This window comes from Dendrobium catenatum, unplaced genomic scaffold, assembly GCF_001605985.2.
Source record: "Dendrobium catenatum unplaced genomic scaffold, ASM160598v2 original_scaffold_234600, whole genome shotgun sequence".
Taxonomy (NCBI): Eukaryota; Viridiplantae; Streptophyta; class Magnoliopsida; order Asparagales; family Orchidaceae; genus Dendrobium; species Dendrobium catenatum.
The window spans coordinates 101179-118270 of NW_021553008.1; the positions used below are offsets into that span (position 1 = coordinate 101179).

Below are 17092 nucleotides of genomic sequence, written 5' to 3' on the forward strand. Positions count from 1 at the left end.
GAAAGTATTCTGAATTCAGGTTTGTTGGGAGTCCTGAAAATAGGATTTTCATGTTTGAAATTCAAAATATATTAGTGGATATAGGGTCTATTTTTAATTATTTTAGTTTTGTTGATCAGTTTTAAGAGCTTGGGTTATTCCGTTTTGAAGTTTAAATTTGCATTAGCCATTTTGGAAAGTTCCGGGTCCTCCTAGTATTCAGCTAAAGGTCGCAAAAAAGTCAAACTATGGGGGAAAAAGGCTAAGTCTGGATTTTCTAATTCACCTTAAGCGAAAAAATATTAGACCTTAATACGAGTAATTTAGACAGGTAGTAGGCTGAAATCGGAGTTTTTCTAAGGCCAAGTTTATGAATTTCTAAGTTTCGGGCCCTATCCTATAAGACTAGGGTTGACGCAAAAAATTGAACTATTCTAACCTAGGCCATTCTGGAAACCTAAATTTTTAATAAATGCTAGGCCCTGAATTGGAATCTAATGCAAGTGAGTTTATCTAATTTGAGTTTTCTACAATTAGTTATGGATTTTCTAAGGTCGGGGTATTTTATTGGAATTTCTAATTTCCTACTAAATATAGCTTTTTTATTGTTTTGCTCGCGAAATCAGGTCCAAACTGATTGGAATCACTCCCAAAGGTCAGGGATGACCAGAAAAGTGTTCCCAGTATTTGGAGAGATTTGGATTTTTATTAAATGTTTAATGATTTATTAGGGGCAAAACGGTAATTTCCCACCTTATGTCAAATTAGGGGTCAACCTGAGGTCAAACTAGGGAACCCATTTTCTAAGGTAAGGGATAGATTCTGGTCAGTTTGAGGTATCAATGGGTAATTTTTTGAACCTAATGTGTATTTATTGTAATTTTCCGGAAGGTCTCCGGGGCTTAAGTTAACCAGTTAATTAGGGTTAGTTTAGCTAAGGGTTCCAAGAGCTATAAAAATTTCCTAAGAAAATTAATGAGAGGTTTTTGATGTCACTAGGTTAAAGTGTGTATGTTTAAAATAATAATAAATAATCAAAATACTAATTAAATAAATCTGAAAAAAAAAAGAAGCTCAAAATTTCTGAAATCTAACCATAATTTAAAATATAATAATAATATCTTAACTACTATTGATATTTTAAGCAATTTAAGTAATTAAAATAACTACAATAATATATAATCATTAAAAATACTTTTAACATTTAAATATTGACAATAATTATGATAATAATAAGAATGAAAGTGGAATCACACAAAAACATTAACAAATAACTTAAAACATAATAATTATCATAAATATAATTAAAATAATCATACACTAATAATTATTATTAAAATATATAATAATAAAAGTATATTTTTACTGTTCTTTTAAAATAATTAAAAATATACATAATATTTTTTAGTAAAAATAATTTTAAATCGTGCAGAATTAAAATACGAACACAACAAGGTATTATGCGCGAAAAACGGAGCAAAATTGAATTTTTGATGAATTAATGAAGTTTAATACCAAAAATAGATTTTAAAATAAAGTTTTTAGATAGCAGGGACACGTGGCGCACTAGGATTCGTTCCCAGAACCTCGGCAATGATTGCTGCCACTTAGCCACGTAGGCAAGGTTTGGGATCCGCTGTTTGGCCCAAACACAGAACAGTGAAATCACAGCCGTTGATCTTTAGATCAACGGCTGCGATTTCGTGCAGTTCGAAAGTGACGAACCAAAACCCTAGAATACTATTTCGCTTCATTCTCTCAAAATACATGACGAAATTCAACGAAATTTTAAACGTAGGATCTACATATGTACATAAATCTTGGGGGAGTATCCGTTTGGCTTAGAAAGTGCTTTTCGAAAAGCTATTTAGACCTATGTGGTGTGAACTATTCTAAGGATTTTGAGAGAGCTAACCGTCGGATTTTCGCGTTCTTGAGCTTGTTGGATTCGTGGAAGCAGCAGAAATATTTTTTCTCTTGACCTCAAACTCCGAATCTCCCTGGATCTAGTGGTAGAAGTCTCGAAAGCTTTTAACGTATAGATTTCGCCGGGATCTCGCCGGATTCTTGCCGCTAGCGAGGTTTGGTCGTCGGGTTTTGGTCGGAAAAGGTGTGGGAACTCTCCAGGAATAGTCACACTAAGTCTCAGAGGGTTTGGGGGCTTGGGGAAGGAGAAAGAGCAAAAAAATCATCATTTCTCTCCGAAACGCCTATTTAAGTTCTCTAACCCTATGATTAACGGTTGGGATTGGATTTTGATTGAATTATGAGGGAAATTAGATGCTTGAGCCGTGGGTTTGAAATTCAAAACATTTGGGAGGCTTTAATCCCATTAATTAGGTCTTAAATGGCCCTTAATAGGTCATTTTGGCCTATTAAAGACTTGGGTTGACCAAGTCAACCATTGACCTGGTCAACCTAGTCAAATAGGTCAAAAGGAATGAGGTATTGAGCCATAAAAGGGTCAATTTGGATTTAAGTTCGATTTGGGCAAAATCAAGGTCAACAATGGGTGATGACGATTAATGTGCGATAGATGTTAAATTATCCATACAGTTGATAGCCACTCAGTATTAGTCAAATACATCAGCCTTCTACAAGCAAGGATCAAAGATCTGCAATACATACAATATCTCAACGAGTACAGATGTATGTATAGCATGCCACCCAAGAGTAGATGTAGAAAGACTACAGTGAATGCAGTATCATGTAGTCAATTTCAACAAATAAATGAATACATCTACCTACTTACATGTACCAGTGGTAAATGTCCTGAAAAGATCAAATACTGCCATAAAATATATGAAGAATACGACAAGTGCAAGCTCCTACGACTTAAAGTAGGAGATTCATTAGTGCACTACGATCCACATACAGAAAGCAACGAGTAGTGCACGACAATCTACCTGTACGAAACAACGAACAACTTTATTCAGAAGCTGCTATGCCACGCCACCGGATCTGCAACATTCGTACAAGCAGGCAGAAGGCGTCTACAAATATTTTCAAAATATCCCTACACATGCACCATAGCTTGTATACACATAGGTACACAAAGGAGTATGTCAAATTAATGAAATTCTCAAACACCCTCGTGAGCCCCGGCGAGCGTGTTATTGGTACACACGTGACGTCTAGGGATGCTGCGCGGCTTATTAAATATGGACCTGATCCTCCTAAGCAAATAAATAAGAGTCGACAATGTCTGATAAATAATTATAAAATGCCCCCAACACCCGCATGGGCCCCGACGAACATGTTATTGGTACACACATGACGTCTAGGGATGCTGCGCGGATCAATAAGTGAGTTCTTGTTCAAACCCGATCCTTCTATTTGGATAAATAGGAGTCGACAGGGTTCGAACCCTTCAAACAAATACACGGTTGTGGAGACCGGTGTATTTATTTCAATGCATTCATATTAGGCCTTCAAGGCCTACAATCAAGAGAATTCACTCTCAAAGGCATAAAGCCTACGAAACCCGATCCTCTGTCGACAGCCATATAAAGTCGACAAGGTTCAAGCTTTAAATGAAAATGACCCCGAACTGCCTAAAAACCTTTGTAATAAAGACTAAAATACCTAAATAACTATATAATAAAGAATTTTTTATTTTTTTAGGGGAGCTAATTTCATTTTGCCGACTCTACATAGTGGGATAAAGGCTTGATGTTGTTGTTATTAGTGATTTCATGTTGAGTATTAATATATCATCAAAAAATTATCTTGATCGGGCATGAATCTCGAGGCAAAATCGAATTGGAAACTTCAAAAATTAAATCCGGGATCACCTGAACTTCGATTTCAGTGAACTTACAGTCAAATTGAGTGTCTCAGAAATACGAACTTAACGACACTAAATTCGACTCAATTCGAGCCCAAATGAGTCCAAATCAAGCATCTGAAACGCTGTTGGAAAGTTCAAACCATAATTTGAGTTACCAAACGGTTTCCAAATATGATGTTCTTATAGTCAAATCGAGCGGCTCAACAAGTCGAATCCAACGAACCCAAGATCGCCGAATTCCGACATCATTAAGACCTTCAAATGTCTGACGAGCGGTGTACGATCAAGAGATTCAATATCGACCGCCCATCCGACCACTCTCTATTTACCCCTGATCTCTCACCTATTTACAACTCATGCCACTCCAGAATATCTATAAATAGACAACTCATTTCTCATGAGAGGGGAAAGAAAAGGAAGAGAAGAAGAAAAGCATTGGAGGGAAGAAACTCCTCTACGATCACCGTCGGAATTTTACTCGACGCCCGAGTGACACCGGAATTCTATCGGACGCCCGAGTGATGCTGGAATTCTGCCCAACGCCCAAGAGACGCCATAATTCTACCTAACGCTCAAGTAACATCAAAATTCGGCATGATCTCCAAGTGACGTTGGAACTCTGCCCGACGTTGTACTGGATTTCAACCTTGAAGTGATTTTCATTGTAATATGATCGTCTTAAATTTCAAGGACGAGTCAGCCATTTATATTTCAAACAAACACTAGTGAAACTTTTTCAGCTGGGCGTGACCCCATGATTTTTTCCCTTTTCAGGGTTTTACACATAAAAATCCTGGTGTTATAATTTCTCCTATGTTTGTGTGCTAGATATCCGCAAATCGCTGCGAATATTCTAATCTGCAACAAGTATCAATTTGAAGGGACTTATAATGAATGGCTCGAATTTAGCTGCTTGAGGACTTTCCCAGCATTTTGTAGGATCATATGTCGCGGATAAACATAAAATGTCACTTTCTTAATATTCATTCCTTATATAAAATGCATGTGATAAACTCACAAGTTTCAAAGTGACATGACTGTTTGAGTGATAGGTGGTTCCACAAAAGAATATGAAGTGACCATTTGAGCATAAACATCAAATATTCAATGATAAGGTGCAATTGTGGAGAGAAGAGTTTAGGATAGGTAACTTAGAAGAAAGACTAATTATAATATGACTAGTTAACAAGTCCAACCGAATGATTACCAACTAAATGCAAATCTGTCATCAACTTGCAGAGAATCTCATTGTTTCATTGGCCCTACAAAAATTCGCCCTCTATAGAGAGAAATTATTATGTGTGGATATCGGACAGTTCGAGACCAATCAGAATGCGCGACGTCATCCGGTACCAAGCATCAATATCGAGCAAAAAAAATGAAGCGGCGCGTTCTGATTGTCTCCTGTGTTTGCAAAGAATAGTTTTTCCTATAGAGAAATGGAAAGGCTTATCAATTTCTGATATCTCTTCATTAGGAAAACTAGAATAAGCTTGCGTGGTGTGTGGATGGATACTTGTGCAGACGATACTGAATCTTGATGAAAAAGTAAAGGGATTAAGTTGTTTTATTTGTTCTTAAATCATTCTACGACCAACAATATAAGCAAAGCAGCAAGGAGGTTGAGAAGTAGGAGGCATCTATTCCAAAGGAAGGGAAGCTGAATCGTGAGCTAATTCGGGGCTCATTCAAGACCCTAGGAGCAGCTAACGTGGAAGAAAGAGGAGCCCGTGTCCGATGAAAAATCGGCAAGAACGGAGGAGGATCCAAGGTCGGAAAAGCAACCTTGTTATCAATCTGAAACCGGAGGGAGTGAAGTGTGATCGAGGAGAAACATAAACCCACGGAAGGTGGAAAGAGGACAGAAGGCGGCACTACAGCCCTACGAGCAGGAGTGACCAACATCGAATGCATAGCATTCGGAAAAACGCCATAAGGCGTCAGCGTCGAGGATTGCAAAGCTAGGGCAACCTGCTAATTCGAAGCGGCAACGAAAATACAACGAGAAAGAAGCAGAAAACGTGAACTCGGCGTCGAGCGAGCTCATGCGAGCGGTGGCCCTTTGGGTGTGGAGGGCAAACAAGGGTGTCGGCAGGAACCTGACCGCGAACTCTGTTCTCATTCCGCAATGGCGACTTTGAACCCATTCATGACGTTCGTCTCGCGGGAGTGGGGGGAGCTCGATCCCGGAAGATCTACGGAATGATGACGGGTCACTTTGAGGAAACTATAAGATACTTTAGTCCTAAGCTAGCCAAAGAGTAGGGGTGTGAAAACCGATCATGGGTTCAAATCCGAGTTGACCCGGGTATAAATGGGTCAAAGTGACCCGTGCGGGTTATGGTTGACCCGACCCGACCCATGAAAACTGATGTGAATTGTTGACTGCGAACAGGTGAGGCCAGCCAACGCAGGCTGAGACGGTAATTGGCACGGCGGCCTGATGCGATGGAGGATATACGGTGGAATGGCGGTGCCTGAGCGACCTGCCGACTGCTACTTGTGTCTGCCGAGTGCTGACTTGGCCACTTGGAAGTTGGGTCTCACGAGACGTGGAGACGATTGGCATGCTAGCCGGACTAGCAGGAACGACCCATTGGAGCGGCCAGTTGGAGCGGCCTGCACGGCTTCTGACGAGATGGCGACGTGACGAGATGCGATGGATTGACAGAGACGGCGACCTGACAACGAGTCTGTGCTGGAATGATGCGCGACGCAACTCGGGAGTCGGGATGGGACATAGACTCTCTCAAGTTTCGGGTCAAAACGGGTTGATTTCGGATTTCCAAGTCAACCCGAACCTGACTCGATTTTACAAATGGGTCAAAAACTCGAACCCTAACTGACCCATAAAGCAAATGGGTTGACCCAAACCCGAAATTTTCTGGGTCGGATCCTGGACAAGTTTCGGGTCATGTCAAATATTGTCACTCCTACAAAAGAGCTTGAACTAATATAGATTTAGTACAAAAATGAGATTAAAAGGTTTGTCCAAATGCTAGAGCCATGTGAAAGCAATGCATTCTGCTACTCAATGGCAATAATATTATTGCTTGGATTTGGTAGAGTAAAGCCAAGTATTTATCTCAATGAATCTCAATTAACACGACCAACGAAGGAAGTAAAATATCTTATTGTATATTGATCAACGATGTGAAATTTTTTGAGCTCCAATCGTGTCGAAGATCGCCGGTGTAAATATCTTCAAACTTCAAAGTTTGCTCGAGCAAAGATCACCATCACATTCTTCACATTCAATGGATCAAATTCAGTGACATTCATGTATTTTAGTGTGAGGAAGTCAAGCTTGATATTTATTGAAGTGGGGAACTCGATTACTAACAATGTTTGCACAGAGATGCGATGGTTGGAATGGGTTATGGCATGTTCGGGTGCACAAGATGTGCGAGGAGATGTGGAAGGTGGTGTCACTAGGGTTGGTCTCAGCATTTAACCATGATGGTCTTGCAAGGAGATAGCGATAAAAAAAAAAAAAACAGAGATAGGGGTGGCTTAGAGTTGCATCACACAAGAAGAAACCTTAAGAGTTTAATTTAGGTTGTTGCGTCCTGGAATATTCACGGTGGTTGAGAAATATAAAGTTTAATGTCATAATTTTGTGTGGAGATTCAGCACACAATCAGATAAAATAGAGAGTGCATCGTTTATAAGAGACACTAAGATTTTTACGTGGAAAACCCTGAAAAGGGGGAAAACGACGGAGTATTGCCCAATTTGAATGAATCCACTATTATTTGTAGTTGATTACAAATGAGGCCCTTCATTGGGGGGAAGGTCTTGGCTTGATCTAACAAATATACATTATATAAAGTGCATTACAAGGTGGGAATTGAAAGAATCACTATTGACGTGTTCATATGATCGGAAGGACCATAATCGGTGGGTGACGGATGACGGAATATCATAGTTGGGTGACGGTGGTCCAAAGGTCGAAGGGCGACAGTGGTCGGAAGGACCGTAGTTGGCGGGTGACGAATGTCAGAAAGATTGTTGTCTAGCGACAGAGGTCGAAAGGACTATTTTTTTGCGATGAAGGACAGAAGGATTGTTGCTAGTGGTTAAATGGAAGTCCGACATCAATTTGTTGATGAGCATAAGTCAGGCATCAGTTGGTGGTCGGGTGTAAGCCCTGTGCCATTCGATGGTCGGGTGGAAGTCCAACGACAGCTGGTGAACAAGCATAAGTTCGGCGTAAGTTTTGTTGTCAATTGTAAGTTTGGAGTGGTTTGAATGGACTTCCAATGTTGATTCCGTTGATCACAAATTGTATATTGGACATCTGAATGCCTTAGTGATGTCAAAACTTGACAATCCCATGCTTGTTGGATTCGTCTCGTCGAGCCGCTCGATTTGACTATAAGAATGTCATGTTTGGAAAATGTTTGGTAATTCAAATTATAGTTTGAACCTTCCAAATTCTCTTCGGGTCTTTGATTTGGACCCATTTGAGCTCGGATTGGGTCAAATTTGGTGTCGTTAGGTTCGTATTTTTGAGACGTTTAGTTCGACCGTAAGTTTGCTGAAATTGGAGTTCTGATAGTCTCGGATTTAATTTTTGAAGTTTCCAATTTGATTTTGCTTCCAGATTCGTGCCTGAGCAAGATAATTTTTTGATGATATATCATAGGTGATGAACTTTACATGAATTAATTAAATCATTTTATTCGACTAATTAGGCAAACATATAAAACTAATCATTAATATATATATATATATATATATGATTTGCTACATCAATTAAGGCCTTCACTAACTTGATAGGACTTTTGGTTAAGTACAGAGAACTAATCACAATTAGGGTTCCAATAAATTTAGGTGACCCCAAATTTCTGGATAAACACATAAAAAATAAGTTATCTTAATAAAATCATATATTTGGATCTCACATCATCTTTAAAAAAAAATCTCTATTTTTCAATCATCAAATGTAAACATTGATTTGAAGGACCAAACTTACTACCAATGCCCTAACACTCCCACCTTCGGAGTCAGTAAAAGGTGAAATTATTACGTGTTGTCACCGGACATCATTGTGAGGCGAATTAGGAAGCGTCACATCAACATTTTGTTGTGTACTGGTGCTGTGTATCGTTGTATACTGGGTGACGTGGTGCATCCTGATTCGTTTTGGGACGGTCTAGTGACCGCATATATTAATTTCTCCAGTGAAAGAAGTCTAATAACGTTGTGATTAAGTCAACATCTGGTCAGAACCGCCATGGGTTGTCGGTAGGGCCAACTATTCATCATCTATTGCATTAAACAGGATTGCGTCATTTTAGGTTAAGCTGATGTTTCCTATTGCCTTGCTAGACAAAAGTGTCAGTAATTTGTACGCTGAATGCATTATTTTATGAAATACTGATAAATTGAATCAAGAAAACTATAGTGTAGAACATAGTAAATATTCGATATGTTTGACACAGTAGATGTTGCAGTGCAAAAAAATGGGAAAAAATAAAAAGAGAGAGGACCCATTCACTCTCTCTCTCTCTCTATCTCTCTCTCTCCACTCAATTAGTAACACAACTAATTTTCTTTCACAAGATGCCAAATCCCTTAGCAGTCTCTTTGTTTTTCATGCAGGTTGTCATGTGCTGGCTGGAAGTGAGCAAATTCAGCTTCAAAAACAGCTTTGAAAAGAGGAAACCATGGATTTTAGAACAACTTTTCATAAAAAATGCATAACAATGGATCACAATAAGCTGTTAATTAGACCATTTGAAACTATAACATAGCGATTTTCCTAATTAGCTTTTTGCCACTGCGACGGGTTCCTCTGTTTATGAGTCCCTAAAAGCTGCTTCTTGTAAAACCATAAAATTTGATATTATGACTTTGTCAAATTATGACTTTATCTGAGACGGCTTTTTTTCTTCTTAAAGCAGTTTTTTAGTATAAATTTTATACTAAAAAACTGATTTAAAAAGTAGAAAGAAAGCCATCTCAAACTAAGCTTATGTTTTCAAGCTACTGTTACTCTACAGTCTAACAAGTTTCTATTTTCTGCGGGCATTGGAAAGATGAGGTTAGGATCATCTTTGCCAATTTGTATATACTTTCATGATTACAATCATTAAATCATGGTGCCTTTTAGCAGACATCAACTGACAAAAAGTCGGTGGATTTGATATGTGGTTTGTTTGTGTATCTTTTGATGGTAGTAATGATGGTGATGATTTGGGCTAATGGAATATAGGGTATTCACACTAAGGGCATCTCCAATCGAAAACATCATTTTTCACGGCAATGTAATGCAAAATTCTAAAATGGCGCGGTGATGCTTCAATCGAACGTCATTTTAGGTGTTTTTGAGAAGGTAACGATCGCTCTCCCTTTCGCACGTTTTTCCAGTTGAGAGCAAAAAATGGCGTGAGTGAACAGTGTGATGCCAATATTGGTGTCGCACTGTTTACCTGCGATTAAATGACGGAAATTTTCGCGTTCGGTTGGAGCGACGGAACGACTCCATACACGTTTAGCGTTCGGTTGGAGATGACCTAAGTTACTCAATTGGTGTTACGCAGCTCACTGTGATCAGTTGGTTGAGAGTTTTAATTATTTACATATTTGATGTGTGCGAATTTATTTTAATTGACTCAAAAAAATTGAATTGGTGTTCATCTTTGAAAGTTTTAAGTAACTAGCATATTAAAAATCTCTAGTTCTTTAACTTGTGATGTTTTATTATCCTCATTTATGTTTCATTTGAAACGGGGTTTTTTACTGCTATTTAAAGCATTGTTTTAGAATTTATGTACCAAAAAGTCTTAGGCTTCATTGGACGGCTTTCTTACTGCTTTTTAAAGCATTTTTTTACTAAAAAAATAAATTTTGTTGCACTAAAAAGCTGTTCTAAGAAGCAGTAAGAAAGCCATTCCAAACAAAGCCTTAAAGTCTTAAAAATATTATGGTTGAGATCTTTTAATATTGCTGTTACTCTATTTTAAGTTTTTAAGTGAAAGTTTAAAATACTTGCAAGTGATATATGTTAATAGCACTCATTCATATAATAGCTACAAAGTTAACTGTTTGTAAATTTGATTTCAACCTTGGTTCACAACTCTACAGGCCTGTAGGAATCTCGGATTGGGATCATTTGATTTCAGGGAGATACAAGTTATAATATCACTATTTATGAGATTGAAAAATAGGCATTGGTGAATGAATTTTTTAACTAAAAGTTTAGCGAACGTGTACAAGCTTCATTACTGTTTTAGGAACTTGACACTAACTAGTTAGAGCTGAATAATTCTCTTATTTCGAAATCTAATTTTATTTTTGTTGCAAAACTATTCTCTCCCCTCTCCTACTAAAATGAAAAGGAAAAAGAAAGAGAGGCAAAAATAGAGGAAAAAGTGAGGGAAGTTGTCTGTATGTGGAACACCGCTGTAGTCATTGGTACGAGAAACTATTCTATGCGGAGATTGGATGTAAAACGTCGTTCGGAGACCAACAAGAATCTACGATATCAACGGTACCGAGTTGCGGTACTAAGCGAAGGGATGATGTAGATTATTTTGATTGATCTCTGGACAATGTTCGACATCTGCACGTAATAATTAATCCATCAGTACACCTGTTAGAAATTATGAAAATCTTTGCAATTAGTCTTGCTTGAGAACATGAGCCCCTCCAACATCGCTTCAACAAGTAGTAATAACAGTTATGACATTCATCTCTGTTTTTATATCTTTGGGGAGATTTGACAGCACCAACGACATCGTAATTGTGCTCTTGAGTCTTGAGAGCTAGTGTTTACCTTTGCTGGAAGCCATCTCTTCATTCTTCACTTTTGCGCGACCGATGAGTTCTACCTACCATAGGTGGCTTCCACTATAATGCTCGATTCCTGATTCTCTAGGCTGCAATTTAGACTATATGCATCCTGCCTTAGTAATCGATAGCCATCCTTTTGTGGCTTTTCCAATATTGAGATGATTAACTTCATATTCTCTGCAACCTTCAATGATCGGTTGCCACATCTTATCATTGCAAGCTAATTGTTATAGCTTCTGATGACCCACCGATGCTTAGCTTCATTGGTGAGCATGCTCGATTGGGATCCTCCAATCCCGAGTTCGATTCCCTCGAGCGGCAGTCGCCCCTTCAGTGGGTGCCCCAAAGTGCCGGATGCGGGTTTAGTGGCGTGGGTGGCCCGGTAGGTCGGCTAGCCATGATTTACGGACCACCAAGCGGGTTCGGCGAAGCCGCGTGGCAGCGAACCGTTCCTCATCACAAACAAAAAAAAGCTTCTGATGGTTGAGCTTTTAGGCTTTGTTTGGGACGACTTTCTTATTGCTTCTTAAAACAGCTTTCTAGTATAAAAAAATTAATTTTTGTACTAAAAAGTTGCTTTATGAAGCAATGAAAAAGCCGTCCCAAGCAAAGCCGTAATCTCGGACAATAACAGGCTGGTTACCTAGTCTCGCTCATCTTTGCTTCCATACAAGCCAACTTAACTTACCACGATTGCTCAACTGTTCACATTGGGATGCTCTGTCGGTTATGACATTATTACATACTTTATATTAATAATAAAATTCAAATGATGCTTGTGATACAAGTGGATCTTAATGAGAGATGCTCCTTTTCGGTTATACAAAATAATAGCTCAGTAACTTGCATAACATCATCCGTTGACATATCTTTATTTTTTAAGATGGTGATAGAAGCATAGTACATAAATATCTAAATAGTCGTCATCTTAAACATGCTTAGTAAGGATTTATTATTTCCTTTTATTTTTGTGTGTATTGATCATAAAAGTTATATGATCTTTGGGTGTCTATAGTGTTAACAAACTCAAATGAAATAATCAAGTAGTTGATTATTGCTGCTCTACTGCTCTGCTGTGGTTGCCACGAATTTTTATTGCCTCAGGTTACCTGACGTAGAGATACATCAGGTAGCCTATAATATATCGGCATGTGCTCTTACTCTTTACCGCGCGGCCCGACGACCCAACCTGAAACGAATATGCGCAGTATTTGCTCGGTATTGCTAGGTACTACTCGGTATTTGCTCGGTATTGCTCGGTACTTGCTCGGTATTGCTCGGTATTTGCCCGCCTGGACGCTCGGTACGAGGAGGCGCGATCCGATGCCGACGCTCGCATCCGGGAAGTGAAAATTTTCCAGCTTGCGGCAGACGGAGGAAAGTCCTGCTCTTCGCCTGACGACAACTGATTCGTCTCCCTAACCGTTAATCTCCCCAATGGCACCACCGTCTTCCGCCGCGCAATCGTCACCCATGGCCACGTGCACTTTAGCTACGCAGAGGAGGTGCTTAGGAATACTATCGTCGACGTTTCCGGTGGCGTTGGCGGCGCAAACCGCTGTGCCGGGATAGTCTCCAACCGATTCCATTCTAAGGCTCGCAATCTGGAGAGCCGGAATCCATGGATGGTAAATCTTTCCTGCCAACTCGAAGCTTTCCGCAGCCTGCTCAATGACTTTGTCCGCGACCTTCCACTCTTCCACAATGTCACCACTAGAACGTCAAAAATCGCTTCTTTCTTCAACGACATTTCGCCTGCGAGAAATGTCGAGCAATACCGAGCAAATACCGAGCAATACCGAGCAAATACCGAGTAGTACCTAGCAATACCGAGCAAATACCGCGCATATTCGTTTCGGGTTGGGTCGTCAGGCCGCGCGGTAAAGAGTAAGAGCACGTGGCGATATATTATAGGATACCTGATGTATCTCTACGTCAGATAACCTGAGGCAATAAAAATTCTGGTTGCCACTATCTCTGACACCAAAGTGGCAACATTTGGGCTGATAAAATCTCCACCGTTCAACTCTAACTAACTGCTATGTTACGTTAACTTATATATATTATACTCTTTGTAATTGAATGATAGTGTGGAGAAGAGGAATATCGAAAACTTTACAGATATATCTTTTCTATTCTTTCTCTATTCTATACTTCATCTAAAATGTTCTTAGCAGATTGTAGCAACTGAAACATATAGCAATCCACTATTAATCAACCAATGTTATAAGTTAAATTGGGTTAACTAACAAAACTCGGTCTTCTCCTTCTCATGTGCAGCTTCTTTACATAGTCTCTCAATAAAATTGCAAAAATATCAAAATAAGTTGATAAATTAAATAATTAAATGAAGAGGGACAAAATTACAAAATTAGAATTTCTAGGAAAATTTTGGGAGGATAGGCAAGAGGAGGAGGAGGAGGAGAGAGGTTTATGTGGTGGAAATCAAATAAACTTATCATAAAATCAATCAAAATAATTCTCAACCTTATTTTAAATGGCCTATCATCTTTCACCAAGCAAAATAAGAAAGCTTTATATTTCTATAGGATTATATCATTATTTATATGTTCTAAGCTTTGAGCTAATATACTTTATGCATTAGCTTAATTGATAATTTGTCTATTAGGATTGTTTATCATGCAAGACTAAAATAAGCCTTCATATAACCATGTTGAGATTATTTTAAAGCACGGATGAAATTCAAATTTCATCTTAAGTTTTATCCCTGTTCTTTTATTAAAAATTTCTCATGATCACTTCATAGCATTTTGGGCATAGCTCAATCAAGTTTATCTGAATTAAATAACTTAAAGCTTTAATTTTTTAAACTCAATATCCCACTAGTCTCATGTTCATAGCATAAACTAATTCAACCTCCATGAACCCTAAATTCTTGCACAATCATATGGACTCTTCCTAACAAAGCTTTCCTTGGAAATCTTGCATTCTTGATCCTATAGTTTGCATGCTTTGTTCTTAATCTTGTGGTTTGCATACATGCACTATAATGTCATCAAGCATATTTTCATGTTTGTTCTCCAAATCTCATACCCCTTTATTTCATATCAAATTATTTGGTGCATCGCAAACTTTTATGGTGCATTGTCATTGCTACAATAACTCTTTGTCAAAGAAGATGGTTTCCTAATTTTATGATGAGCCAAATAGGCATTCCCATCACATAATTGTTTAATGACATTACAAAATAAATCTCAACTTATTTTTACATATTTTAGTTTAAGGAGAATATAGCATGAATTAACAATAAATGAATTTGTTAGCACATAACTTTTATCTGATCATATATTATATTTGAAGCAATATATAATCAATAAATGACATTACATACAAGATAATGACATAAAAGGAGACTCAAATACACTACTTAGCTTTGGACTGATGTCACACCACATAAAAAAATGCGAGGATCATGAAAAAAATTAAATTTTTAAGGAAAGATCATACATAAGAAAATTTATGTGGCATTTTTAAATAAAAAAATTTTTCTCTATATGTTGTCATTAATAATGATTGGTCGCACTTCTTAAATAATATAAAAGGTGCCACTAAAATATAAATTTATAGCCTAGGAAGGAAGCCCAGATTTTTAATTGAGGGTAGAATACATAGGTATTTATCAGGGGTGTCAATTCGGGTCAACGGGTTGGGTTCGGGTCAAACCCGGAATTGACCCGACACTATTCGGGTCAACTCGAACCCGACCCGTTTTTAAAATTGGGTCAGGTTTTCGGACCCGAACTGGACCCAATTCGGGTTCAGGTCAACCCGACAAGACACAAATGACCCGGGGTTGACCCATAATTGCTAGTTTTCATGTCAATCTTTGATTTTTGGGTCAAAAACGGGTCAATCTCAGGTTTTCGGGTCAAATACGAGTTTTCGTGTCAATTTCGGGTCAATTGCTAGGTCAACCCGAACCCGACCCAATTTTTAAAATGGGTTGATTTGTTGAACCCGAACCCGACCCGTTTCGGGTCCGGGTTAACACTAACCCGGATTTTTTCTGGTCGGATTCAGATCGTGTCAAAAATTGACACCCCTAGTATTCATGTCGATGGTGATTAAAAGAAGTTGTCATTTTCCTCAAAAGAAATGAGTGATTGATATAAATGGTGGAGGACATGATTACGGAATGAAGAATTTTCTTCTCTTATATTGAAGGAGAATTGGATTATAGATTGGTGTTGAATGACAAAAAGTTAGTTGAATTTGATTTGTTATGGGGAGAAAACTTGTTCAATCAATTAGCAATGAAAATTCATCGACGAAGACATCATAGAGGGTTTAAAAAAAAAACAGTCAATACGGCTTGCCTAAAAAGTGGAATAACCCATGTTCAACCTTATTTCTCAAAAATATTCACCTACTTAGTAACAACTTAGTCATTTATTATATGATGAATCTCACATCATACATAAATATACAAAGCATTACTAATATAAATTTCTAGTTATGCTCAGGTATGTCTCTTGAGAAAAGTCATGCCAATAGGCATAATCTTCAATATCAAAGATGATCCTAAATAATGATAAGTTTGAAGAGATCGATTCTCCAAAAAAAAAAAAGTCAAGTTAATACTCTAAATCACTCTAAAGCCCCTAGTTAAAGCAAGTTAAGGGTGTAGTTTTGTTGTTGAAGAGTCTTAGATGAACATAATAAATATAGGAGCCTAGAGTGGGCATGGCTAATTCCCTACTGAATCCTAAACCCTTTGGATATATATTGTACAAGTTTGAAGTGAATTATCCTTCACTCCTTTAGCACCTCTTCACACAACCTAGCCCTTAAATCTCGTATGCAAGACTTGAAGATGGGTTCTCCCATCTTCTTGATCTTAAAATTTTTTTATTATCATAGAAATCATTAATTAATCCCTTCAATCTCATGCCCATAATATCATTTAAAAATACTTATCTAAAAATACTAAAATTTGCTTAAATTATTTTATCTGATTCAACCACACCTTTGAAATCTTCGTATATACAGTAAAAATTGAAGAAATCTCACATTGAAAGCCTAAGGGAATCAATAATGACTATTAAAGAAAATATTACATTAATAGTGTGTTGAGAGTGATATATATATAAGAACATTTTCATTCAAAAATGACATAAATGAATATTTGAATAAAAATATATAAATGGATACTATACCAAATATATATAAAAGGATATTTTCATTCAAAAATGACATAAATGAATATTTGACTAAAAATATATAAATAGATATTATACCATATATATATATTAAAAGGCATAAAAAGTAAAAATTTCCAAATAATATTAGTGCTATTGTATGTGCATATAAATGTGTTTGAATTTTACCACACATATTTACTAATTAATCTTTCAATACCCATTCTTAGAGATGGTCAAATAAAGAAGTCCTTCCCATTCCACGAAAATCAATTAGAAATGGGACGAATGGGTCGTAGGGCGGTGAGTGGGAGTTTTGAATTGAATAAAAGGAACAATTTCTGGAACAACTGCAGTCAAGTGC

The 17092-nt window shown here is 37.7% G+C and overlaps 1 protein-coding gene across 2 annotated transcripts in view; it reads left to right on the forward strand.

Annotated features, from left to right (window-relative positions):
* The window catches only part of LOC110106950 (MADS-box protein SVP), a 42073-nt gene extending 32519 nt beyond the window's left edge, over window positions 1–9554 (forward strand). For both annotated transcript variants that reach the window (XM_020837051.2, XM_020837050.2), the window contains exon 9: window positions 9377–9554. In XM_020837051.2, the coding sequence (XP_020692710.1) occupies window positions 9377–9401 (25 nt within the window). In that variant the 3' untranslated portion in view covers window positions 9402–9554. The remainder of the gene's footprint in view (window positions 1–9376) is intronic.
* The last annotated feature ends 7538 nt before the right edge of the window (window positions 9555–17092 follow it).